Raw genomic sequence first — 26,460 nt, forward strand, 5'->3', positions numbered from 1 at the left:
TGCACTTTTTCAGCGCACGCGGCTTGGCCTAGATAGCGGAAGGGGCGGAGTTACGTGGCTGCGCTGCTGGTCTGACAAAACAATTGTAAAATATGAGGAAAGTAGCAGCAGGCGAAGCTTTAGTGGATACAGCACCTTACAAATGTGAGTTGAATGTTTTACCATCACCCCAAGCAGTGTGAATATGTATGTTGTTTGAGATACAAGTGTTGAACTGAGATTAGCTAATGCGCTAAAGCTAGCGGCAACGCACCACTTGCGCTTGGAACGTCACTTCCGTCAGCTGTTAAAAGGCCGACGCTTCTGTGTAGTAAAAAACGCTTTGGTGGACAGTGTTCCATAGAGCTGTTCAGCCGTGACGTCAATTTGTAGGCGAACCCGGAAGTCTAATTCGCCGTGGATTCCCTCGGGATTTTCTTATGGGTTTTTATGTAGGCTCTCTTGGTAGAAGGGCTCTGACTGAGGGTCCCTGCTCCATGTCTCTACCCATAAAGCGTTCCCTCCCTGTCCTGAAAAAGGTTGAAGACCCCTGACTTACAGCATTCAAAAATCTTTTCAGTATATCTTCAAGTGAAAAGTCAACAACACTTTGATAATACTACATGGCAGTTAGCTGCTAAACTTTGAACTTTGCCCCTGACAAAGTTTTTGTCACCTTTTGAAGTATCACAGTTTTGATTAGATTACATGGTTGTGGGTTGTTAACAAGCAATGTGACAGGCTTTACTTAATCTAAAACTAACTTTGTATAAACTTTGTATAATTATTATGCATGCTGTTTTAAATTGTTTTAAAGCTGATGTAAATTATGAGACACTAGTGCCACCAAATAGAATTGCAGAAATAAACAATATTTTCAAAACAGCTTTCTGAATACACCCCTCCTGTTTTTCAAACAGTCAGATAGTCCCGCCCTCAACTCACACAATTGGTTGAGTAACGTTGTTGGGGCACGTCTAAGCAGGTCGCTCAAAACAAACACAGGAATTTTTATAGTGCCACACTGACACAGTGACTATGTTTACATGCACTTAAAAAAGCGGGTTATTCCAGGGTTTTTGCAGAAAGCGTGTTCTGAAACGTCATGTAAACGAGAACGCCGATTTCCTTACGCCGTTTTAGGGATTAAGAGAAAGCGGTTTAACACACCTAGGTTTCTCCCGGAGAATTCGGCTTATGTGTTCATGTAAACACATAAGCAGCGTTCTAACAGGTTTTTGAAGAGTGCGCATGTGTGAACAGAACGGATAACAAATGTCATAGGATGGAGCCCAACAACAAGTCAACAAATCATTTCTGGGAGTACAGTGTGAAAAGCACATCCACTATAAACTGTACCCATTTATTAACACCACTGTAAAATATCGACGGTCCCTTACGTTCGCATATATGCACTGGTACATTGAGGGAATCCCGGAGTTTTACGTAAACGGAAACCTCACTATTGAAGGGCAATTCCACTGCAGGTCGACCTAAGGAAACAAACAGCAACAACTCTGGAACATTTTGAAATAAAGCGAAGCAACAGAGAATAAAATAGTGAAGTCTTCCTCGGATACCATATTTGTTATTTACACAAGCGTCACAGGGAAATTACATTGCTGTGGAGAAAGCTGCTTCCTGACAGAGCCGCATGTATACGGGAGTAAAGAGTATACCGCTTATACAGTGCATGTAAACAAGAATGCTGCTTTCTCGCAATAACCCGCTTTCTGGTGTCCATGTAAACATAGTCAGTGTTTAAAAAAAATTAACCTATGAATGGATTACTTCTAGTTGTCTCTGCAAATTAAGCTGGGATAGAAGAAAGTATTTTAACACCAAAAAAGTTACATAATTCAGCTTTAACTGAGAGACCAAATGGAATATTTAAAAAACAAAAATGTTATTAAAATGTTGATTCTTTTTTTTTTTTTTTGTGAAGAAAAAAAATGGGGACAAATCACAGCACTTCAAATATACACTTTCCCTTATATATGTGCACTTTTCCTTTAATTTTTCTTATCAAAATCTATTGATGTTAAAATTCATGTCCATGTTATTTCAATCAGTCATTGTGGACAGTTGTAATCCATGTGGACAGTTTAACTTAAAAAGTAAAATAGTGACACTTTCAAAATTTGTGGTTGTAAAGCTGCTCCAAAGTAAAAAGATTTGGATTTTCACATAGGTTGTTTTTGAGCCACAGGCAGTAGGTGTTTTCCCATTTGGGTGTCATGAATTTCTTTTGTAGTCATTTTTAATTGGCATATTGCATATAGGGCAACAGAGCTGTTACATGAGTGATGTTGTAGTTCTCTTTTTCGTCTACTCAGGAGTTGGAATATTTCAAAAAGCAAACTACCATGTAAAATCTAATTAGCTGACCTTACTTAAAATGAATCAGTTTGCATGCTTTTTTAAGTAACATACTTATTTGGTTCAAGTAAAACTAATGTATTATTTTTTTGTTTTAAGTAATGTTAACTAGTTACAAGTAAACTTAACTCATCTGTGATAAAATTATCATTGTTTTTATTTAATTATTTAAATTGAGTTATAACACATCGTATACAGTATAAGGAAAATCATGACTGGAATCTCGGTTAGCCATATGGCACATTGGTTCTCCTCAGTAATTCTAAGTGCACATAAATCTGCACTTTTATAAAGTACAATTGAGTAAAAAAGAAGGGCTAAAATTTTAGTCTCCATGTTCACCAGAGGAGCACTAATCACCCTCATGGTGATTTCACTCAAATCACAACTATCAACCAGCTACAACAAAACAACAATAGTCATAAGAATTAAAACTATATACATTTTATAATGTATAATATATTATTATATATTATAATAAATAATAATATATTATTATTTTTCTCCATAAGTTCCCTTGTTTTGACCAAACATTCATAATTTATTCAAGCACAAAGGCTTATGGGTATTCCATACAGCCACAATTTTGTACTTGATAATTTTGAGTCAGTGGTACTCGAAGCCAAAGTTTAAAGAATGTATATATTTGAGTTATGATGCCAAAATGTGACATACTGTTTAATTAGGACCACTTAGAAAGTTTTTTTTTTTTTTTAGGGTTTAGACTTTAGACAGTAATGGTAACTTAATTAAAACTAGTAAGAATAGTACAAAATTAAGCGTAATTTTTATTTTTTATTTTTTTTACAATTTGATAAAACGATTAGTATTTATGATGTATGCGATTGATTATAGATTTAGGAAAACAAAGTTAATTGAGAACTGTAATAAATCCACATATGGGATGGATAACAGGGTTGAGGGAAACAAAGTGACAACATGAGTCGTGATTAGTTTCAGTGGTGAGGCAATAGTTTGCCACAGGTAATGTCAAAGGTTAATCTCAATATGTGCTGTTGTTTTGTAAAATTGCAAAATAGGTTCAAGCTGCTGAGTATCAGTAGAAAAAAAAAACTTCTTGCATTTAGATTTCATTGAATTGTTCAAGGAGAGAAGGGCTTGCAAAATTTGACCAGTTGGTTCGAGCTGATTTTTCAGTCAAATTTAACAATACAGAACCATTGTGATGAATTTAATTATCAACTCAATTTACTGATTTCACAATTTAGCAACATTTTAGTCCATATTTTGATGGATGCAACAACTTCAATGATACCTACTTAAAAATAAATTCTAGGCACCATTAAACCAGCTTTCCCACTATTCAAGTCATAAAAATGCTATTTTTTATTTTTTTTAAATTTAGTTCTCCTTAAAGGAATAGTTCACCCCAAAATGAAAATTCTCTCATCATTTACTCACCGTCATGCCATCCCATATGTGTGACTTTCTTCTGCAGAACACATACGAAGAGTTTAAGAATATTTCATCTCTGTAGGTCAATACAATGCAAGTAAATGGTGACCAAAACTTTGAAGCACATAAAGGCAGCATAAAAGTAATCCAAAAGACTCCAGTGATATAATCCATGTCTTCTGAAGCGATCCAATCAGTTTTGGGTGAGAACAGACCAAAATATGACTAAATTTACACTATAAGTCTTGACATCAGCATTCTCCTTGGCAATCACAATTTCAAGCTCGATTACACTTCCTGTAGCGCCTTCTAGCGCCCTGCGCAGGCATCAAGCACTAGAAAGTGTAATCGACCTTGAAATTATGACCGTGCCTTGAGACTGCAATAGCAAGATGTACAGTGAAAAAGGAGTTGTATTATAAAAATCGATTATATTGCTTCAGAAGACATGGATTAAACCACTGGAGTAATATGGATTACTTTTATGCTGCCTTTGTATTTTTTTGGAGCTTCAAAGTTTCAGTCACCAGAAGTAAGAAAGTCATATACATCTGGTATGGCATGAGTGTGAGGAAATGAGAATTTTAATTTTTGGGTGAACTATCCCTTTAAATGGCTAATGTTAACATAGTAGTGATAAAGGATTGCCATCATCCTGTATTAAAATGTATGGTCTTCCAACAGGTTGTTTTTGGGCCTCTGATGTGATAGATTTAGGATGCAAATATCTTTTTGTCATAGGCCTTTAAGCACTTTTCTCTTTGCCTTTAACACAGTGAGTGGATTTTTGAACACTAAGAGCTCACTGTGAACTGTAGTGTAATAATCGATTCCACACATTGGACAGCATGGTAACAGCGTTGAGGGAAACTTTTATTACGAACACTGGTATAATTAAATTGCCATGTTATACATGTACAGCAACTAACCGCTTTACAAAAAAAGCAAGTAATACAATATCACTTATATTTACACTTGTATTTATATACCTTCCAATTTTACACAAACATATTTACAGGTGACAGATATATTGTTTACAGATGACCAATGCAATTAAAAATGAGGCAAATGCATTAGACAAACAAACAAGTCTGTTTAGGATGAATACACGAGACAATATAATTTTACATATGCAATTGAAAAGGATTGGGGGCATGTCATATGTCTAACTGCTGCCACAGCAGCCAAGATTGTGTCTTCATTATCATCTTAAAGTATTGAAATATCAGACATCCCAAGGACACATCTGATTGGTCAGTTTTAGATTGGTATTAGCAATGTAACATCTATAATTCAAGAGAGAGGAGTAATAGACACACACACACACACACACACAAACATACATTTCAAACACTCAATTGGGTCATTGATTTTCCTTCATATTTTCAATCAGAATTGAAAACACACCTGTGGGTTTGACATGGATTGGTGTTAAATTCACCATTACAACATGTAAAGCAGAAATAAACATTTCAATACCATTCAAAATTTGTGTTTGATCGTAACAAAAACACACGGCGATCTGAAATCTCCTGTTGGGATTATATTTCACTGTAATATTTAGTGCTCTACAATGACCATACGTAAGTCAGTATAAACATGTTTTTTGGATCTACAAGATAGTAAGATAGTAATACAAAAATGTAAAATAAATCCACAAATGAAACAGAAAAGACACTGATTTGGTCCCAATCCTGATACTTCTGGTACTCACAGATCTGAATGCACCAATCTTTCGGAAATATACAACTAAAACGTACGCATAAATAGTCTGTTCTCATACGTTTGGTAGGTACCCTTTTTTAGTTAGACACATTTCCCTTTAATAAGCATCTTTACATGGAGCAAAAAAAAAAAAAAAAAAACAACATTTACAATACTTCCCCTCAAAAAACAAACAAACCTAAATTTAAATGAAACCGAGAAACATGAATCCATTTGTTTCAAGGTACACTACCATTTTTTCCTTTTAGTTTTGACAAGATTAGCTGGTCAAGTAAGGACAACCGATGCAGAAAACAAATATTGCACACAAAAATCCCACTTATATTGTCACGGCCATTGTGCATCTAGTACATCGTGAAGCCCTGTTAATGGCATTTTAATTGAAACTGAAATGGCACATTTTTGTTTAATTTCGCACTGAAGGTATATCTCACCTCTCATTCTCAAGAACTGGTTAGTTTCTGGGTGAAAGTTAAATGTTGAATCCTTTGTTACAAAGCTATGTGATAACTGTATGGAAGAAATTATTATTTAAAGGCATACAACATACATGACAGACATAAAAATATACAAAAATTGAGTTTACAACAGTTTCCCCTTGCAATATTGCAGACTAGTCTTTGGTGCAATGTTACTACTGGGATTTGGACTCTTGTGTCACTGCTTATCTGAGACTTTAGTGAGATGGATACAGGGGAAGGTAAAAGTGTCAACACACTTTAATGATGTGCAATTTGTACACACAAATAGTGTTCAACAAAACAAAACATATTGCACCACTGTGAGACGCTAAAACCTGTTCATTTAAATGCCAATTTGTTGTGTTTGATGCATTTTGGAAATGTCACCGATTGGCACTCTCTCATCCCCATTACATCATCCAATTGTAAACAAAGCATAATTTCCATAATGAAAACAGGACAGAATACTACACAGACTCATCTTTGCTCTTCTATAATCTTGTTTTGACGACTTCTGATGATTATAACAACGATCGCAAAGCAATAACTGCATGTGACCTTTGAAAGGATTATCTACATTTACAGAATAAATATTTAGATGCTGCAATATGATAGTTGTATTTGATGGTCACATGGTACCGTTTACACTGTAGCAACATTTGGACATATGGAATATGTTAAAGCCGCAACACGGTTTTTAATAATTAGTACCTGTTTTTCCCTTCCTTAGCAAGGTCTTGCCTATTTTACAAACTATACACAGCTGAAAACCCTGACAAAGGCACACAATGGATAAAATAAGAACCCAAAATATGTGATCGTTATTATCGTCAATAGTATAGTACACATATAATCTTTCCATGTATACACCTGGTTGGGATCGCACCGACTTTGGATCACAATCCAGAATTCAAGCCTGTGGATATAAGGTTGTCTATGGACAGGCTGCGAGTCCATCCCAAGAGTAGATCCAGGACTAAATGGAAAAGTCCAGAATGATGAGGCTGAAAGTCTCCACACAGTTAGTATTATTCATCCTTTGCTGTAGTGGTTGATTAAATTTGTTTCTCATTCATGCGTTTCCTTTAAACATCAATGAGGACAATCTCAGTTTGTGCAAGTTGCAAGATGAAGAGTGGACGCCTCCTGGTGCACTTTACAAATGGTTTGAGAGCTTGCGTTGGACAGATGTGCACGTGCGTCAAATCTAGCATTTAAATGTGGCCGGTCCCAGAACATGTGTAATCTTGACGATGTTGAGAGCAATGAAGAGTTTCAGTGCAATCTCCGAAAAAACTCAAACCGCTCACTGTGTATTCAGGCAAGCTTCAGTTTAATTGGCATCTTCATTGTTTTCTTTAAACAAAAACCTAACTCAAGCGGTTCTTTGATGCAGGAACCTTTTTAAACTGGATGGCAGAAAACAAAAATGATTCGTGGAGAAGTACGATGGCCATAGAGCGAGTACAAACGCCTCAAATCTTATCAGACGATCTTTTTGATGCTTGGCCGTTTGAAGCTGCCTGCACTGCGCTGTTTCTGTACCTGACTAGCTGATCCATGCCGTGCTCGCCCGCTGGTGGAGAGACTTGAGGTGGAAGAAATCTCGACATTCTCCTTGTCAATGCCTGCGGAATAGAGAAACACCACTGAATCACCATGACCTAACTGTACACACACAACTGTTGTCTGTTTTATCTTATTATTATTTTAATTATTGTTTAAATAGTAAATAACAACATTAACTATATAGTGCATAGTCAGACTCATTGAGATGGAGTCTGGCTGCAAACTCTGTGATTACAAATATCAAACAGTAGGTGTCTCAATGCACAAAGTTATAACACACGAGAAAGCCAGGATCCTGTAAGTGTTCAAGTCTAGCTATAGAAAGACATAAAACACAAATCATAATACAAGATACTGTGATTTAAAAAAGGAGAAATAGAAACTATATAAGGCTTTTCACACTAGTCTTAACCTTGGATTAATGCCTTTTTACATTTCACACTTGTAATTTTGAAAGGGGGTTAGCGCTGTTACATTTAACTCTGGGTTATTGAGCCTTGCTCCAAATTAACTCTCAAATACAGTGTGAAACCAATGTGGTGTTGTAATGGCGAGTTATTTAACAACACATAACCAACCATAATCAGCATCAATGTCTACCTCGTATTATATTCATGCACATTGTACAGTTGTAGAATCACATGCATCGTTTTGTTTCAGTGTCTTACGAAAACAGTTAAAGGAATAGTTCACCCGAAATGAAAATTCTCAAGTCTTTTATTTTTGTAAAAAGGACTTGAATATTTATCTGTTTCTCACCCACTCCTATCATATTACTTCTGAAGACATGGATTTAATCCTGTTGGGATTATAATTCACTGTAATATTTAGTGCCCTAAAATGACCATGCATAAATCAGTATAAACATGTTTTTGGATCTACAAGATAGTAAGATAGTAATACAAAAATGTAAAATAAGTCTACAAATGAAACAGAAAAGACACTGATTTGGTCCCAATCCTGATACTTCTGGTACTCACAGATCTGAATGCACCAATCTTTAGGAAATATACAACTAAAACGTACGCATAAATAGTCTGTTCTCATACGTTTGGTAGGTACCCTTTTTTAGTTAGACACATTTCCCTTTAATAAGCATCTTTACATGGAGCAAAAAAACAACATTTACAATACTTCCCCTCAAAAAACAAACCTAAATTAAATTTAAATGAAACCGAGAAACACGAATCCATTTGTTTCAAGGTACACTACCATTTTTTTCCTTTTAGTTTTGACAAGATTAGCTGGTCAAGTAAGGACAGCCGATGCAGAAAACAAATATTGCACACAAAAATCCCACTTATATTGTCACGGCCATTGTGCATCTAGTACATCGTGAAGCCCTGTTAATGGGCTTCAACCACTGGAGTCGTATAGATTACTTTTATACTGCCTTTATATGCTCTGTGGCCACCATTCACTTGCACTGAAAGGACCTACAGAGTTGAGATATTCTTCTAAAAATCTTCGTTTGTGTTCAGCAGAAGAAAGAAAGTCATACACATCAGGGATGGCATGAGGGTGAGTAAATGAGAATTTTTGGGTGAACTATCCCTTTAAACACGTCAAACTGACTGAGAATATCCCTCTGCGTTTCCTTTTTTCTCTGTTTTTGTAGTATGTTGTAGAAAACTTGGCAACATTTCCACAGATGGACAAGCAGTGAATTAAACAGGTGACACGCTCGAAGCATGCTGTACTTGTCCAATCAATGCAATCTACCTGGTACATCTTCAATTTTAACTAGGGCTGTCGATTTAACACATTAATTCAGTGTGATTAATTATATAATGCATTAAATAATTAACGCAATTCATTATTCCCTCTCTAGCATGCCCTACCATCAGAGCAATTAAAGTTTTGAGTACCATATTCATGGTCGTGAGTCCCAGACAGAAGGGGGCAGTGAGCACAAATCCAGCTGTTTAGGCAACGTGCAGCTGTACAGGAAACATACCACACAGAAAGCACAATATAAGGATCCGTTTTAACGTTCAAACAAAGCTGGACGTAGCGCAAATGTAGGGGTCTCAAGACTATATTTAGCTTGACACGGAGTCCTAAAAATGCTGTGTTTATGATGCTGTGCAACCAAAGTGAGATGCTACAAAAGCATCCATCTGACACATGTCAAAAGTCTACCTCGGACAGATTGACTAATTCAATTGCAAAATGGATTGCTCTAGAACAGAGGTGCCCAAACCTTTTCCTACAAAGGGCCAAAAATCTAATTTGACTGAGGGCCATGGGCTAGCTCATATGGAGGGCATTTTTGACATTAACAAAGGTATTTTTTTCTAACCTTATAAAATGACTCTCTCATCCTTTTGTCAAATATTTTAATTTAAACAATTCAATTTTAAAATGGCATGTTTCAATAATTACAAAATTGCGTGATCTCTACATTGCATAATGTGCATTGTTACTGAAATAAAAAAAATAAAAAAAATGTGGCTATTAAATTAACAGCCTACAAAACTAATGCATGGACACAGAGGAGTAGATGACAGTATTTCTTCAGATTTGGAATGAGGAGCTCATAAAAAAAAAAAACTTAGCAAAACAATGCAAAAATAAACATTTAATAATGAACATTAGTCAGAGATATGATTCATACACCAAAAGTGGTTAATGTTCTTTACAATTATTATTGTATCATTAATAATGTTTATTTAACATCAAGGCTATTTAACACATCCAGATAATATTTGTGTTCATTTTATTATTAACTACATTGTAGCATTAAGTAATTTTAGTGCAGAAGCACAACACCAAACTGATGCGGAGGGTGAGAAGTGGAGTGCCCATCTGTGTGCATTAATGGTGCGAGCTTCCGCCAATGGCCTGGCGACATCTGCAGAACGGATGGCATGAAACAAATCATTTTTAGCGAAAATTCAAATGAAGGTTGCGATGGACATATCTGGAACTATATCAGATTACAGGGGGATTTTTTTTTTTTTGCCCAGAGCCTCCGTTCATTTCCGACCCTGGATGGAACTGGAGATGGAGATGAGAGATGTAAGAGGTGTTTAAGTGTCTCTCTTCACCATGTAGCTGGTATATTACACAACTCATTTTTCCTATTTCTGACTTTCTTGCAAATGTGCTGCATTATTAATAATGAGGGAGTGCCAACATATGAAAGGCGTTCGCTGTCACGTGCTTGCAATGTAAACAGCTTTGTTGATTATGAACAGGAACCATATAGTTTAATCACATCGCTCGCTTACGGAGACGCGGTATAATGCCATTTGCATGTCAAATTAACAGGTTTAGAAAGGTTTATGCATCTGTAACATCTAAAGTTCAGTAACTATGTGACAAAGCGCTCCTCACTGCACGTGTGCTTATACTAAATTCAACAAGTGCTCAAACACGCTGCTGACAGCTGCACGAGAGAGAGGGAGAGACAGAATGGATTTACTTGCGCAGCTTCTGGAATTACAGTTTGATACAAAAAGAAGTTTGATTTGATTTGTTCATCTGTATCTAGTGGTTTACTTATTCGCTGCTGCACTGTAAAGTGATCCAAAGTGAGCAGGAATTTTTCCGCATTATTAAGGTGGAACTTGCGGGAATGATTGCAATTGTGCACAATACCCGCAATCCTGTGCCGGATTTCAGTCCCTGCAAACTGTTTTATATTAAAATATGAAAGTTGCCCTGGTTCCCCTCTTTTATGATTTAATTATACAAGAAGCAAAACATTACTCTGCAATCTGCTAAATTAAAGCTGCATCAATAGCATTTGTTTTCTTCTCATTTTTACCCTCTTGTTATATATGTCAAGGCGGGCCAAATCAAAGGTCATCACGGGCCCTGGTTTGGGCATCTCTGCTCTAGACTGTAGGCCAATTATAGGCTTATGTTCAATGATATGGAATTAACAATTTTACTGTCTTCTAAAGTCTTTTTGTACTGTATAATCAATGCTTTAGTCTTCTGCCACAATAATGTAATGCATTTGAATTATCTGAATTATTATATTTATTATTATTTTATTCTTTTTTATTGTTATTTGGGGGCCTTTCTTGGCAAATATTGATGTGATTAATTGGATTAATTAATCAGCATATCATGTAATTCATTAAATTTTTTATTATTTTTTAAATCGATTGACAGCCCTAATTTTAATCTGCCGTATTTTACATCCTTCCGTCAAATATTAGATTACGCATTGTGTCATGTATATCTGGACAGACAGATGAAGACTGCAGCATAACCGAGAAGGATATAGTTGCAGACAGTGCTCCAAAAAGGGGCGGGAGCTACAAACCGCCATTAAAGATATAGGGAGCCCCTTGCCTAACTCTTTACCTAACCTTAACCGTGAGTGGAAGTGACACCCATTTTTGGAGTAACCATGACCCTTTTGGAGTAACCCCACCCTCTTTCGGAGATTCAGCCCCCATTTGGAGGCTGAATCTCCGAACCCACTATAAATAAACTATAACTGCACATGTAAACGTACCGAGTGGGAAACATGAAACAAGATAGCCCAGGATTATGTAAACCCTGGGTTAAAAATTACACTGAAGGGTTAAAAATTACACTGAAGTGTGAAAAGCCCATGACAATTCTTTTAAAACTGCAAATGTAATGTCCTATTATATTACACAGCAGCTGTCTTTGTGAGTGCTTGCTTAACACCAGGCTCTTGTGATTTCATTTTCACACTTCCTGTAAAACTTGCCCCTTTCACTTTGATCTGACAGAATCCTCTACTACTGATTCCTGGAGCAGATTTAAAATAAACACTCTCTCAGATCAGCTGCGAATGGCAACAACTGCTATTTTCACACAACGAAGGTTGATGAGTACCTGGAAGGACGAGGTGGGGTGGGAATATAGCCGACTTAGAGCAAGGCAGACAGGCTTCACACAGAGAGAGTAGAAAAGAAAACAAAAAAAGACATGAGTGAGACATTCACAACTCAAAAGAGGACAAGAAGGACAGATGAATGGAAGAAACAGAAAATAAAAATGGCAGCTCAAATAAATTTCTGATTTGTCTTAATCTTAACCACCAACAAAAGCAGAGTTCCGCTAAAGAGTGAAGCTAAGCAATAGTAGTTATTAGGGCTGGGTGATATATATCAAATATTCACAATATATTAGTGGTGATTTTGCTGGCAATATAAAATTAAGCACAATGTGAATATCACGATCATTTTAATATACTTTTTATTTAGCAATTAAGTTCCCAATCCCCTCTCCTCGTTTCGCGAGTATGAGATTGCATTAAAGGGATAGTTCACCAAAAATGAAAATTCTATCATCATTTACTCACCCTCATGCCATCCCAGATGTGTATGACTTACTTTCTTCTGCTGAACACAAACAAAGATTTTTAGAAGAATATTTCTGCTCTGTAGGTCCATACAACGCAAGTAAATGGTAGCCAAAACTTTTAAAGTCCAAAAAGCACATAAAGGCGACATAAAAGTAATCCATATGACTCCAGTGGTTAAATTCATATCTTAAGAAGCAATTTGATAGGTGTGGGTGAGAAACAGATCAATATTTCAATACTTTACTATAAAATACTATAAAATCTCCTCCCTGCCCAGTTGGTGGCGATATGCACAAAGAATGTGAATCGCTGAAAGTGAAAGTGGAGATTTATAGTACAAAAGGACTTAAATACTGATCTGTTTCTCACCCACACCTATCATATCCACTGGAGTCATATGGATTACTTATATGTGGCCTTTATGTGATTTATTTAGTTTCAAATGTCTGGTCACCATTCACTTGCATTGTATGGACCTAAAGAGCTGAGATATTATTCTAAAAATCTTTGTGTTCAGCAGAAGAAAGTCACATCTGGGTTGGCATTACATTTTTGGGTGAACTATGCCTTTAAGAAAAAAAATAATAATAGCGGCTCTTTACTAAACTTTGACAGCAAAAATGTTTTCAAACTGTCCATTTCAATTAACTGAATCTCAAAACAATGTTCAAAACATTGATTTAATGATTCATTTGCATTATCCCTCAAAAATGTTCAGTGAAGTTCCTGTCTGGTATTTTAATAGTGTATTTTGTTATACTGGTGCATATTAATGAAAATTAGCATTCTCGCATTTTTGCTTCATTTTAATTCTTGCATTAAACATTTTGGATCTTTTTGGCTACAGTGGCTCTTTTGTCAAAATGATGGTACCTCTGGGGGGAATTTTTTTTTAAAAGCTATTTCAGAGCAAATACATAAATATTGAATAATATCAGAAAGAAAAAGAAAAACATCGAGATTTTTTTTTATGCTACATCGCCCAGCCCTAGTTGATATTAGCTCAAAATTCAGATTAAATTTATATCACAGAAAATAAATTAGTGTGAAGGAATGTGACAATCACTTAATTGCAGGGTGCTTGCTGGATGTCAACTGACTTCCATTATACAGTATATTAATACCTTTAAGAATATACACCTTTTAATGGCCAAAAGTGAAAATAATCACACTGCCACCACTGAAAGTAAAAGACAAGAAATAGGCAATTAAATAAGTTACCACAGTTTGCAAACTATAGAACTGGACATTAATTGCCCAACACAGCTCTATAGTTTAGCTTTGTACCAGCTGTTTTCGGTGGCACCTCCTCTGTGGTTCGTGGATGGGAGAGAGTTGGGGACCGTCTATAAACTATAGGGCCCTCTGAATCGACAGCACATTCCCAATGAAAAGGAGACAGAATGCAGTGAGGTTAATGAAGATACAAAAGCAAAGCAAAGGTGTAAAATGCACACACAACCTCAGTCAAAGCCCTGTATATTCTATTCTTTGTCTTACACGCTAGCAAAGCCCAAATGTAAACTGTGAGCAAAGTTGACAGAGCGGCGCTTTTAGAGATCTCAGACATGAAAGCAGATAGAAAAGCGCTGACAACCATAAATGTGGCGATGTTCTGCGTGTTTAAAAACAGCAGCATGACTATAGCTGTTACTGGGTTGTTATTTTTTTTTAATGGTGGGGATGTCACAATGACATCCTGCGTGTTAAGATTGTTGTTATTCAGACTCACTTTTGTCACATATTGTGTTTATATGAGCAAAATGTGTGCAGTTGAAGGGATAGTTCACTCAAAAATGAAATTTCTGTCATAATTCATTCACCCTCATGTTGTTTCAAAGCAGTATGACTTATTTTACCTCTGTGGAGCACAAAGGGAGATGTAAGGCAGAATGACTAGCCTCAGTCACCATTCACTTTTATTGTATGGAAAAAAGATGCAATGAAAGTGAGTGGTGACAGAGACTAACATTCTGCCTAACATCTCCTTTTGTGCTCCATAGAAGAAAGAAAATAATTTGGGGTTGGAACAACGCAAGGTTAAATGAGTAAAATAATGACTGAATTTTTATTTGTGGGTGAATTATTCCTTTAAGAGAATGAATACCAACTACCAATATAATCCATTTGTGTATATGAGCATGTGCACAAGTGAATTAGTGAATGTGTGTGTTTGTGTGTGTGTGACATCACGCTCGGATGCAGGAAGAGAACACTGACCTGGTGAGTGCTGTGAAGTGGCGAGTGATGTCATGGAGTTGGACAGGTTGAGATTGGCTGTGATGCTGAGCTGGCTCTGGACGGTGGGGGGATATGGAGAGGTGGGCGTGCGCAGTGACTCCTCCCCCCCTTCTTCCTCTATCCCGGGAAGGTAGGTGTCAATCAAAGCATCCAGAAACTTGACAACAAGTTCAGCATAGTCTGGAATTTGGGCTTGCTGTTGGAGAGATTTAGAGTAGGATAAATTAAGTAATGTCCTGGGTTTAATACAAGTTAAGCTCAATCGACAGCATTTGTGGCAAATTTCAACATCGTCCCTCGTTTAAAAAAAACTAACAAAAAAGGAAGTGAATGGGACCAGTCCATAAATGTTAAAATATACACTGTTTTATTACCACCCCTGGAGTCGCGAGTTCGAATCCAGGGTGTGCTGAGTGACTCCAGCGAGGTCTCCTAAGCAACCAAATTGGCCCTGTTGCTAGGGAGGGTAAAGTCACATGGGGTAACCTCCTCGTGGTCGCGATTATTGGTTCTCGCTCTCAATGGGGCACGTGGTAAGTTGTGCGTGGAGTAGCATGAGCCTCCACATGCTGTGAGTCTCAGCGGTGTCATGCATAATGAGCCACGTGATAAGATGCACGGATTGACTATCTCAGAAGCGGAGGCAACAGAGACTTGTCCTCTGCCACCCAGATTGAGGTGAGTAACCACGCCACCACGAGGACCTACTAAGTAGTGTGAATTGGGCATTCCAAATTGGGAGAAAAGGGGATAAAATATATATATATATACACTGTTTCAAAAGTACAGCCACAAGACATAAACATTACACGTGTTGACATGATTTCAGTGTTATAAAATCAGAGATTTAGCGGCATTACAGCATTTACCAGATTACAGAGTTTACAATTGTTATGTGGTCATGACAACGAAGTTGTAATATTGGATATAACTTTATTTTGATAAGACTAGTAAGCAATTATATCACACTAAAATTATGTTAACACGTAAAATGTTTCCTTCTTGTGGCTATACATTTGAAACAGTGTATGTAGGAGCCATTTTAATGTTTGTTTTTATTTGACATTTTACATGTATTTTTAAATTTTCCTTTTAATGTACTGTAATTCCATTGTTGTACACTGGGTGGTGCTTGTAGGCATAGCAGGTGCTATAAAGGTGAGCACAGAGGAAGAGCACAACAATTTTTGAGCCTGTTAAGAGCACGTGTCTACCGTGTTCATGGAACCAAATAGTGTTAACCGTGTCTATGAAGTCTAGCATGTCTATAGTGTCATGTTTAACATAACCAATACATCCCTGCCATTCATTCCACCTTTAAACAGGCAGGACACAGAGGATGGGTTAGGGAGATGTTTGGGGAGGCCATTTTGGTCAATAAATCGATGAAGCCGCAGAGAGACTGCAACACACTGCATTTCCTTGCTGTACTTCATTGAAAAATGACATTTATAGGTGTAGTTAATCATACCTTAGAGAAGGGCCCGGCAAACCTCCAGAGTCCATTGAAACCGAAGCCTGTGAGAGAGAGAAAGAGGTGAGAGCAGACAGCGATGACAGAAAGAGAGAGAGATGAAAGGGAAGGAAAGTGAGATGGGGGGATTAGTCAAACAACACTGACAATGTTGAAGTGAAATACTGTGAACAGAATGAGGGAAAAAAAAGAGATAGCAGAGAAAAGCCTCTGCCAAGAAAATAAATAAACGTAAATAAAAGAGGGAGAATGTTTTACTCTGTAAGCAGGATGGCTGGTACTGTGGAGGAGACTCCTCATGATACACAACGTTCTGAATGATGCCGTGAATGGGATTCAGGAGGTTGGGGTCCTGGCACATGGAGAGGACGGTACTGATCTTGGAGTCCAGCAGGTTATGACTAGAGCAGAAATGACACAAGAAGAATGAAAGGCATAGCAAGACAATACCATTACCAAACTTATGACTAATAAGTAAGGATGGGTGGTTTAGTGTACTTTGCATATTATTATAGAATTCAACTGATGTGTGGTCACAGGTGTAGGTGTTTCTAATGAGAGTAATGTCATTCCTCTTTTATTAATGCTTCATAATGACAATATTAGCACAATCATTAAAGGGACAGTTCACCAAAAAATGAAAATTCTCTCATCATTTACTCACCTTTAAGCCATCCCTGATGTGTGACTTTCTTCTGCTGAACTCAAGATTTTTAGAAGAATATCTCTGCTCTGTAAGTCCGTACAATGCAAGTGAATGATGGTCAGAACTTTGAAGGTCCAAAAAGCACATAAAGGCAGCAGAAAATTAATCCACATGATTCCAGTGGTTAAATCCATAGCTTCAGAAGTGGTGTGATAGGTGTTGGTGAGAAACAGATAAATATTTAAATCCTTTTTTACTATAAATCTCTACTACTTTTGTTTTTGTCGAAATCTCCTGGGCAGGGAGGAGAATTTATAGTAAAAAAGGACATAAATATTGATCCATTTCTCACACACCTATCATCTTTCTTCTGAAGATATTAATTTAACCACTGGAGTTATGTGTATTACTTTTACGCTGCCTTTATATGCTTTTTGGACCTTCAAAGTTCTGGCCACCTTTCACTTGCATTGTATGGACCTACAGAGCTGAGATATTCTTCTAAAAATCTTCGTTTCTCTTCAGAGGAAGAAAGAAAGTCATTCACATCTGGAATGGCATGAGGGTGAGTAAATGATTAAACTAATTTTTGGGTGAACTATCCCTTTAACTAGGACGCTGGCCTGACATTGTTCTAAATTCTAGTGTATGCATTTTGAGGCTTCAATTACACACAAATGCACATATAACCATGTTAGTTAGGAAGTATTTTTGATGGGTGAACATTAAAAAGCATCTTTATTTATAGCTAGCTCTGTGACAATTAGCTATAAAAATGTTACACATTGAGAAGCTAAATCAAAGTAAGTTTCATTTTCATCCTGTCCCAAGATAAACTGACCTGCTTTACCCATAATGCTTATTTATCTCTCCTAAAGCTCTACTGAAAGTTCTGATGTACTTTCTATTTTCTGACAAATCAATGCCGGCTAGCATTCAACCCTGAACCTCCTTAAATATCTTCAGCACTACTGGCTGGCTGTGATGTGTTGGTATGAAATATAGCAGATACTCACACTACAGGAAAGACCTTGGGGAAGACCACACTGGCCTCAGCCAAATACTCGTACAGGATTCGCTGATGAAACTCATCGGTAGTGTATTTCACCAGCGTCGCCTGCAATTATTATTATTTTGTATTATTATGGTTAAATTACATTAAGCATACAAAAGTACTTGTAGTTGGTTCCAGATGTGGTGGGGTGGGTAGTGCTCATGACATTTAAGTGCTGTTAGTTCAGTGAGACCCAGGTTCGAGTCTGGGCTGTTGTCATTTGGAACTGAACCCTTGTGCAGGAAAGAGATATACCAGACAGTAATGAGAGAGCATGAAACAGTATGGAGCACGCACCAGCACAGTGAGGAGCAGAGTCTGGATCTTTGGGTCTGTGAGAACTTGCTCATCCAGAAGAACATTTGATTCAGACACGGACACTTTGCGTAAGTGTGAGTTGGCTATTCGTTGTGTTTCTGGAATGAAGAGGAGATGTTAGCAGCTATGGTAACATTTCTTACTTTCATTTCTTATATATGGATTTCCAAGTTTTGCCTTTCATTTTATCCTTATGGTCTACGACGTTTAAGAGTGTGCATCAAAAGCATGGTATGTAGCGGAATACATACTCCATATTATACTTACCGATCTCATAGTCATTTTCAGAAACCCGCCTCATCTTTGGAGGAGTAGTGATGCCTGATTCCATATCCGGCCTCTTTGGGGCTTTTGAGTCAGATATTAGATGATCAAAACTCTTTCTGGTGCCTGGGACAACCACAAAAACACACAAGTATGAATGGAAGTAAAATGTTTAAGAGGCTGCAAACATTTAGACTTTAATTTACAGTTCCATAAAATTTTTTATTTTTTTATTTTATTTTTTTAATACATTCAGATAAATCAGAACATTAAATCCTCAGGGCTTGTTTAGCCCAAAGCAGTCTTCAAAACTGTGTATACCCAATAATTTCTTTGTGTTGGCCTGTGACGGTTGGCCCATGTCCACACTCATGGACTTGCGTGGGCGAAGGCTGGTCTGGCCCATGGCAGAGTATGGTGGTGCAAGGCTGTGCTCTGACACTTTAGGAGAAGCCCAGGGCCTGACACATAAGGGAGTATACAATATAATCAATACAATGTGGTTGGAACAGCATGTGCATATCACAGGAAGAGGACAACAGGAAATTCAAAGCTGTCCAATGAAAAGAGAAATGATCTCACCTGCATTCAGCCTCGGTGTCGTACACTGAGTAGGAGTCCATAGGGAAGTTCTCCATGGTAACATCCGAAAGCAATAATGACTTCCTGTGCTTTAGACTGCAGCGGCTCCTGACTTCCTCAGATACTGTGAGCAAAGCTGTAAAACAAACATCTATTAGATGTAGAAATATCACATTACAAGCTCTAAATGTCTGGTTCAGGCAGGGTTATTATAGTTTTGGATGTTTAATATACTTTTTATTTTTAATTTGTCATTTAAAAAAAAAAAATTCTAGTTACAGTTTAGCTTTTCAGAATATTTAGTTTTTATTTTCATTTTACTAATTTAGGACTGATAAAGTTAGTGCATTAACTGATTTTAAGTATGTTCAATGCCATCTAGTGGCATTTTCATGAAGGTGGGTTGTAAAGGTTTAACATTTTTAAATCAAAAGCCTTTTTAAAACTCATAATAAAAGTTGAGTTAGTTTTGAAGTCATGAAACTGTATTTTAACAAATGTTTATTTTAAACTGTATTTTTGCCAATTATATTAGTTTTTATTTCCATTTCAGTTAACAAAAAAAAAAAAAAAAGTTTATTTACTTTACATTTTAGTTTTTGTTAACAATAAAACTGGATTCAGGTTGCACTGCCATTCACTCACCTGCCAGATAGGCCACACTTTGTGTGTTCACCTCAAACTTGTCACAACTGCGGTGTTTCCCCACCAAACCCAGAAGCGTATGCAGGATGCGAACAGTTCTGGCCACCGTGGTGGAAGAGGGATGTCTGTATCCTTCAAGAAGACAAGACAAAGACCTTTTATTGATCTAATACTGAGCCATGACACAAATTAATGCTCAATGTGATCGATTACAGTCAAGCCATTTAGTGACTTTCTAAATAGGCTAAAAATGGTTAAATGGTTTGCCAATACATTCTAAAACCATATATAAAGCACATAAAGAAAGACCTGTTCTTCAGACAGAAAACTCCACAGCATCCACTTTAGTGATTTAATGTGGCAAAAAGCCTATTCTGTTCAACAGGCCTTTAGCATGCCACTGGTCTTTCGATTGTTACCTTTGAGCAAGTGCCCCACTAATGCAAAGTTGAAGTTGGAGGAAAAGTTGAGTCCTACAAAATGGTCCATTTGTTTACAGTGCCATTCCAGAGGCTTACGTATCTCCATGAAAACCTCCTCAGGACTCTATGCAGATGAAATAACAGAAGGTTTTATTATAAAGATCATATCATTAACATATCATTGATTAAGATTCCTAACAGTGCAAGAAGCTCTGCCTTGATTTTTTTGGGTAACAAATTTGAATATTTAAAGTCCCTCTCCAGTCACTGGTTTAACCCCTAAAAACTCATCTTTGTTAATCAAAATTACACATTTTAGTTTTTTTTTTTTCCCATGAAAATAATCCCTTCATGCCTTAAAATGGCTTAGATATAATTCTACACCTTTGCCTCATTTATTATGCGTGGATTTTTGAATATGCAAATTAGTCCCCACCTCCATCTCCACTCACCCCCGAACTGCTCGCCTGCAGCTTGGGCTCGCTGTGTCCCCAGAATAAATTGATGGAATCGCGTTGGGCTTCAATGTATGTTTAGTGGCAAAACAAATATCTGGAAAATGACTTCTGCAAACCCGAGTTTTCTCTGGAAGTTTTGCTGGGATATTACAATTTTTCCAAATTGCACCCATTTATCTCGGATTTTCAGATCCTTTGGCAATACATGAAGGCTCACCATTTGTATTTTCGCAACTTTGCATCTGAAAACAGAACATGTCTTGCAAAATACCGATATGTAGCTACACCTGGCTTCTCCTGATAACCCCTGCTTCGCCGTAGTGTATGCTATTGATACGGAAAGCCCGACCCGCAAGTTGGCGGGATTGGCTCCTTAGGTTTGTGATGTATGAAACCCTGGGTGTCTGAATCTGTGACTGTCTTTGGTAAACTGCAGTTCTAAGGCGAAAATGCACAGCCATAGCGTTGACTGCTGATTCCACTCATGGTATGTCTTCTAGCATATAAAAAACACCATATGGACATATAAACAAGGTTAAAAACTTGATTTTCAGTGGAGGGGGTCTTTAAAATATTAATAGTACCTCTATTCGTCCAATACATATACAATAAATTCAAAGAATAGAATACAATAATTCTGCAGTATGTTGTTCCGTATGTTTATGTTGTTGTTCTTTACATTTAATATCTTTTCTTTTACTTCTGATCTAATATGCTGCAAATGTTTAATCTCTTGCGACCCTGCAGCCTCAGGCGAGGACTGGCTATTTTGGATTCGCTATATGCAACGCATAATTTAAATGAATAAAAACTGAATAAATACGGTTCACAAGACTCTAAACTGTCATTTAAAGCAGTGCTTCCCAACCTGGAGGTCACGACCCCCACTAGGGGTCCAGAGCTTCATTGGGGGGGGGGGGGGGTCACCAAGCTCTCTCTCTTTTGAGAGTTACAAGAAGAAAATAACTGAATGTGTGAAAAAGTTACAATTATTTTTGTAATAAGGCACAAATCAAATAGGGCCATTTTGAATATTTTAATAATATTTAATAGTTTATGAGATATATGAAAAGACAAGATATACTGTATGTCTAACATAGGCTGTTTTTAAGGTGTGCATCTCGCGAGAGTAGGTTAGGACGCAGTTTTTTATAAAAAAATACATGGCAAAATTGCTTGTTCTGTGTACAGTACTGAGCAACGATGAGAACAACAAGCTAGCTAGCCAAACGAAAGGAACGACTATGGAGAAGAGAAAAACATAAGTGGTAAAAAGAAAACAAGGGTTTATTTGGTTTTATTATGATTTATTTGTATTGAATTTGGTATCATTGAGGCAATGGACAAAGTGAGAAATGAGCATTTGATTTGTGGTGAAAGACTAGCAAATAAAACATGAATGAATAGACTGGGCGTGCGACTGAGTGAGATACAGCATAGCAGCATTTATTCTCCATTTCTTTTCAACATTAACAGACTGGCCGATTACAAGAGATATGACACATTTCAGTTAGTAGTACTCTTTCAATATAACCGTCGCAGGAGACGGGGTTGTTTGGGTTTTTGAAAGTTAAAATAGGGGTCCCCCTGGAAAAAAGGTTGGGAACCACTGATTTAAAGGGTTAACTTCTGCCACCCCGAGTCACGTGACACAACAGCATGTTGTTGATTTCCTTGAATCACTCCTATGGATGGTGCGCCAAAAAAAGTGCCTCTGGTAAGAAATATCTTTTTGTTTTTTAATTGAAACCTGCTTGGTTGTAAAGAGTATCATCTCTAGTGTCATTTGATATGGTGCTTTAAAAAATCCATTCATTTTTCCCGCGCCAGAACGCTGATAAACATGATGTCTACATATGTGGACACTAGCACCGCATTTCCTCAAAAGTAGAAAAACATGTTAGTTATTTTGAATAACTCTAACACATCTGTGGATCATTTAGCTTCATTTTAATATACATTTTGTTACGTTTAATTGTGTTATCTCTGTGCAATATGATTCTATTCATTAACATTAGTAAATGCATTCCTATGAGAATAAAAATTTACTTTCAAAGACTTAATATGCAGTTAGGATGAAAATAAGGTGCATTTTGAACTGTTCTGAGTACATAGAATCAGAATTTTATAATGCAACATTTTATTTTAACATGGTTTGCAGTGATTGGATGATGCTGGACATTCCTTTGAATAAGAATGATTTATTCAGCTTTAAAGAAAATCAACTGTAATGTCTGAAAAACATGAATAACAAACACTACTGGAAACAAACAATTTGCTAAAAAAAAAAAAGAGACTTTCTATAGCTCACAACATAGTCTCACTGTCCACATATGTGGACATTAATTTTTAGGAAAACTATTTGATTTAGAAACACACCCCCCCCCCCCAACACAGTAACGCTCGGGTCTCAGGAGGTTAAGGAGAGGGGTTCAAATAAGCCCATTTGGGTTTCAAATCTCTATTGCCCATATTTATTTTCTTTTGTGTATTCCTGTATTGCTCTTTTATTATCATCAGATCAATATTTAAGTCATTTTTTTACTATAAATTCCCATCCCTGCCCAGTAGGTGGCAATATGCACAAAGCATGCGAATCGACAAAAAAACAAAAGAGAAAGTGAAAGTGGAGATTTATAGTAAAAAAGGACTTAAATATTTATCTGTTTCTCACCCAAACCTATCAAACTGCTTCAGAAGATAAAGATTTAACAACTAGAGTCATATGGGTTACTTTTATGCTGCCTTTATATGCTTTTTGGACCTTTACATTTCTGGCCACCATTCACTTGCATTGTATGCACCTGCAGAGCTGAGATATTCTTCTAAAAATCTTTGTTCGTGTTCAGCAGAAGAAAGTCATACACATCTGGGATGGGATGAGGGCGAGTAAATGATGAGAGAAATTACATTTTTGGGTGAACTATCGTCTGTCCAGTATGTGCTTTTTTACGAACGGGACACTGAACAGAAATGTGTGACTGAATGCATTTGTATCTGCATTTTAATTCCCAGTACCTTATCATAAAACACTCGGAGGCTGTCCAGCGTGTGCAGGTTCTGCTCCAGTAGGGCAGTACCGGCAGAGTACAGATTCACTTCATCCAACTGAAGCACAGCCACGGCCACCCAGAACAGAGCTTTATGCATGGGTGAATCCTGAGGATCAATATAATTACACATATTGCATTAACAAACACATATACCACACACACTTGTTTCTTACAGTCATATTACATCAGATGAAAGGTATTCTATTACACAATGACATAAGCTAATAAAAACAAATAACTGCTGATGTTTCTAATAACCGAAACCTTCAAACAACTTGATTTCACCTGATCAAGCAGAGGCTGTAGTTTGGTAAGTGCGATGACGGTGGCCTCAATGAGAACTTGGCTGTTGTAATTATCCGGCCCCTTTAAGCAGCTCTCCAGCCCCTGTGCAGGAACAGCATTAATTAGGTGGAGCGGCGTGGCATGACAGCAGCAAATAGCCAAAGCGAATGACACTACAGCAGTTAGAATAGCACACTGCATTCTGTGGAGCCCTAAATCACAGGAACATGCTGCATATACAAACTAATGATTCGCAATCTCTGTCCAATATATTCACAAGTGAGCATTCAACTCTCTCCAGAGGCTTAGAAAAAATGTCCATTATCTTCCTCTATTGATTGAGCTTTATTAACTGAAGTCGGAAACCTTTTGATAAAAAAAATAAAAAACTTGACCATAGGTACTTTGAAGTATTTTAACACTGAAAAATTAAACACCCCTGAAAACAGGGGGAAATCATAGGTTGATAAGATTATTGTTGAAGCCTCAACCCCCAGCTGATTGGTTGAAAGCAATGATTCTCCAAGACCAACAAGGATGCTGATCCAAGGTCAGGTGTTAATTCATTAATTGTATAGCAACTTGTCTATTATTGGAGTCAAAAAACATACAAAATACATTGTCAATCAACTGACAGAGAGAAATCGGACAAATATTAAAAAGGAAAGAAAAGAGAACAAACCCGGTCAATGCTAAGCAGAGGACTGGCTTTGCTGAGAATACGAATAATCTGTTTGAGCTGTCCATGAGTCACACGTTTACTGATGCAGCCGAACACCACTAGAGCCCGTGGCTGAAGAGACGGATTGTATTGGAAGGCAAACCTATCCAAGCAAACATCACAATCATAGGATGCTAAACAGATTCCTTGATGACATTCCTTTAATGTGAACATAGTGATATGTGATGTGTAATAACTTCACGTGATATAAATCAATCATAAAAAGCATCTTAGACAGAAATTGTGAAGTGTAACGCACTTTTGAGCTAATTCAGTCCACTGATCCAGCCATCTGCATCCAGGAATGTCCCTCATACAAGCCTGGTGAGAACAAACAATAATTGTTTAAATTGCACAGGACACAACTGGTCAGTAGGATTCATAACTCCACCAAGAACAGAGCTAAAGACAAATTGATTGGACTATACATAATTACAAAATTTTACCAAATTGTGATTTCTAATAATAATGTTAACTTACCTCCATGATCTCCAGCAGGGCCTCTGTTACTGTTTCCAGTGAGGACAGGGCAAAGGTCTCTCTTTCGTAGGAGCCGGGAGAGAAGGAGCGGTCTCTGTAGCTAGAGCGGAAGGCAATGACTGCTGCAGACTTCACCTTACTGATGCCAAACAGCAGGTAGAATTTGGGCAGCGAGAATTCAGTGAGGCTCAGTCGCAGCACCTGTTTAGTTTCCTCTGCAGAGGCAGACCACAGAACAGCAACAAATCAGACTTATAATCTAACATGTTCTCACATGAATGTCTAGCACACAATTAATTAGCACTTCATACCATTCAAATGTATATATATATATATATATATATATATATATATATATATATATATATATATATATATATATATATATATATATATATATATATAAAAAAGAAAATAAAAAATATGCACAACAAGATTTAAAAAAGGAAACAATTCAATTTCTATAAATTGCTACTGATGTCAAAACTATAATTATTTGGAGGCAAGGTCGATTCTTTAATTGTTTGGCTGTCTAGCAATTCATTCAGGTATCTGAATTTTTTTTTTTTTTTTGGTGTTGTAAAAAATTTTTTGCTGCATATTTTTTCCCCAGAGAATGAAGAAAACGTAAAAAAAAAAAAAAAAAAAAAAAAAGTGCACATATTTTTCCAGATATTTGCATATATTATAGAGAATGAAAAAAATTGCCATCAAACTCTGTATGAATAGTTTGTGCAAAAATTTGCGTATATTTTTTTCCCACCAGAGAATGACAAAAAATTGTCATCTGAATCTGTGAATAGTTTTGGTGTGAAAAAATGTTTGCACATATTTTTAAACAAAATGATGAAAATTTGGCATCAGACTGTGTGTGAATAGTTCTTGTGTGAATTTTTTTTTTTTTTGCACACAGGGTATCTGCAGGTTCAAAGGAATGAAATTTAAGACTTTTTAAGGCCAAATAAAAACATTTAAGACCATTTTCACAATAA

The 26,460-nt window shown here is 36.8% G+C and overlaps 1 protein-coding gene across 7 annotated transcripts in view; it reads right to left on the reverse strand.

The window, feature by feature from the left end:
• Positions 1–4,626: 4,626 nt before the first annotated feature.
• Positions 4,627–26,460, reverse strand: part of LOC127421806 (neurofibromin) — a 123,133-nt gene continuing 101,299 nt past the window's right edge. For 2 of the 7 annotated variants that reach the window (XM_051664935.1, XM_051664930.1), the window contains 16 exons: positions 25,469–25,683; positions 25,248–25,309; positions 24,950–25,091; positions 24,268–24,369; positions 23,948–24,088; positions 20,469–20,595; positions 20,050–20,181; positions 19,405–19,540; positions 19,144–19,283; positions 18,826–18,948; positions 18,538–18,656; positions 18,203–18,303; positions 16,799–16,941; positions 16,538–16,584; positions 15,046–15,262; positions 4,627–7,588 (listed from right to left, as the gene is read on the reverse strand). In XM_051664935.1, the coding sequence (XP_051520895.1) occupies positions 7,446–7,588; positions 15,046–15,262; positions 16,538–16,584; positions 16,799–16,941; positions 18,203–18,303; positions 18,538–18,656; positions 18,826–18,948; positions 19,144–19,283; positions 19,405–19,540; positions 20,050–20,181; positions 20,469–20,595; positions 23,948–24,088; positions 24,268–24,369; positions 24,950–25,091; positions 25,248–25,309; positions 25,469–25,683 (2,090 nt within the window). In that variant the 3' untranslated portion in view covers positions 4,627–7,445. Of the gene's footprint in view, positions 7,589–9,397; positions 9,470–12,353; positions 12,408–14,046; positions 14,191–15,045; positions 15,263–16,537; positions 16,585–16,798; positions 16,942–18,202; positions 18,304–18,537; positions 18,657–18,825; positions 18,949–19,143; positions 19,284–19,404; positions 19,541–20,049; positions 20,182–20,468; positions 20,596–23,947; positions 24,089–24,267; positions 24,370–24,949; positions 25,092–25,247; positions 25,310–25,468; positions 25,684–26,460 lie in introns of those variants that run through there. The other 5 variants (XM_051664928.1, XM_051664929.1, XR_007894097.1 and 2 more) reach the window with 5 other exon arrangements.

This window comes from Myxocyprinus asiaticus, chromosome 31 (assembly GCF_019703515.2).
Source record: "Myxocyprinus asiaticus isolate MX2 ecotype Aquarium Trade chromosome 31, UBuf_Myxa_2, whole genome shotgun sequence".
Classification (NCBI taxonomy): domain Eukaryota; kingdom Metazoa; phylum Chordata; class Actinopteri; order Cypriniformes; family Catostomidae; genus Myxocyprinus; species Myxocyprinus asiaticus.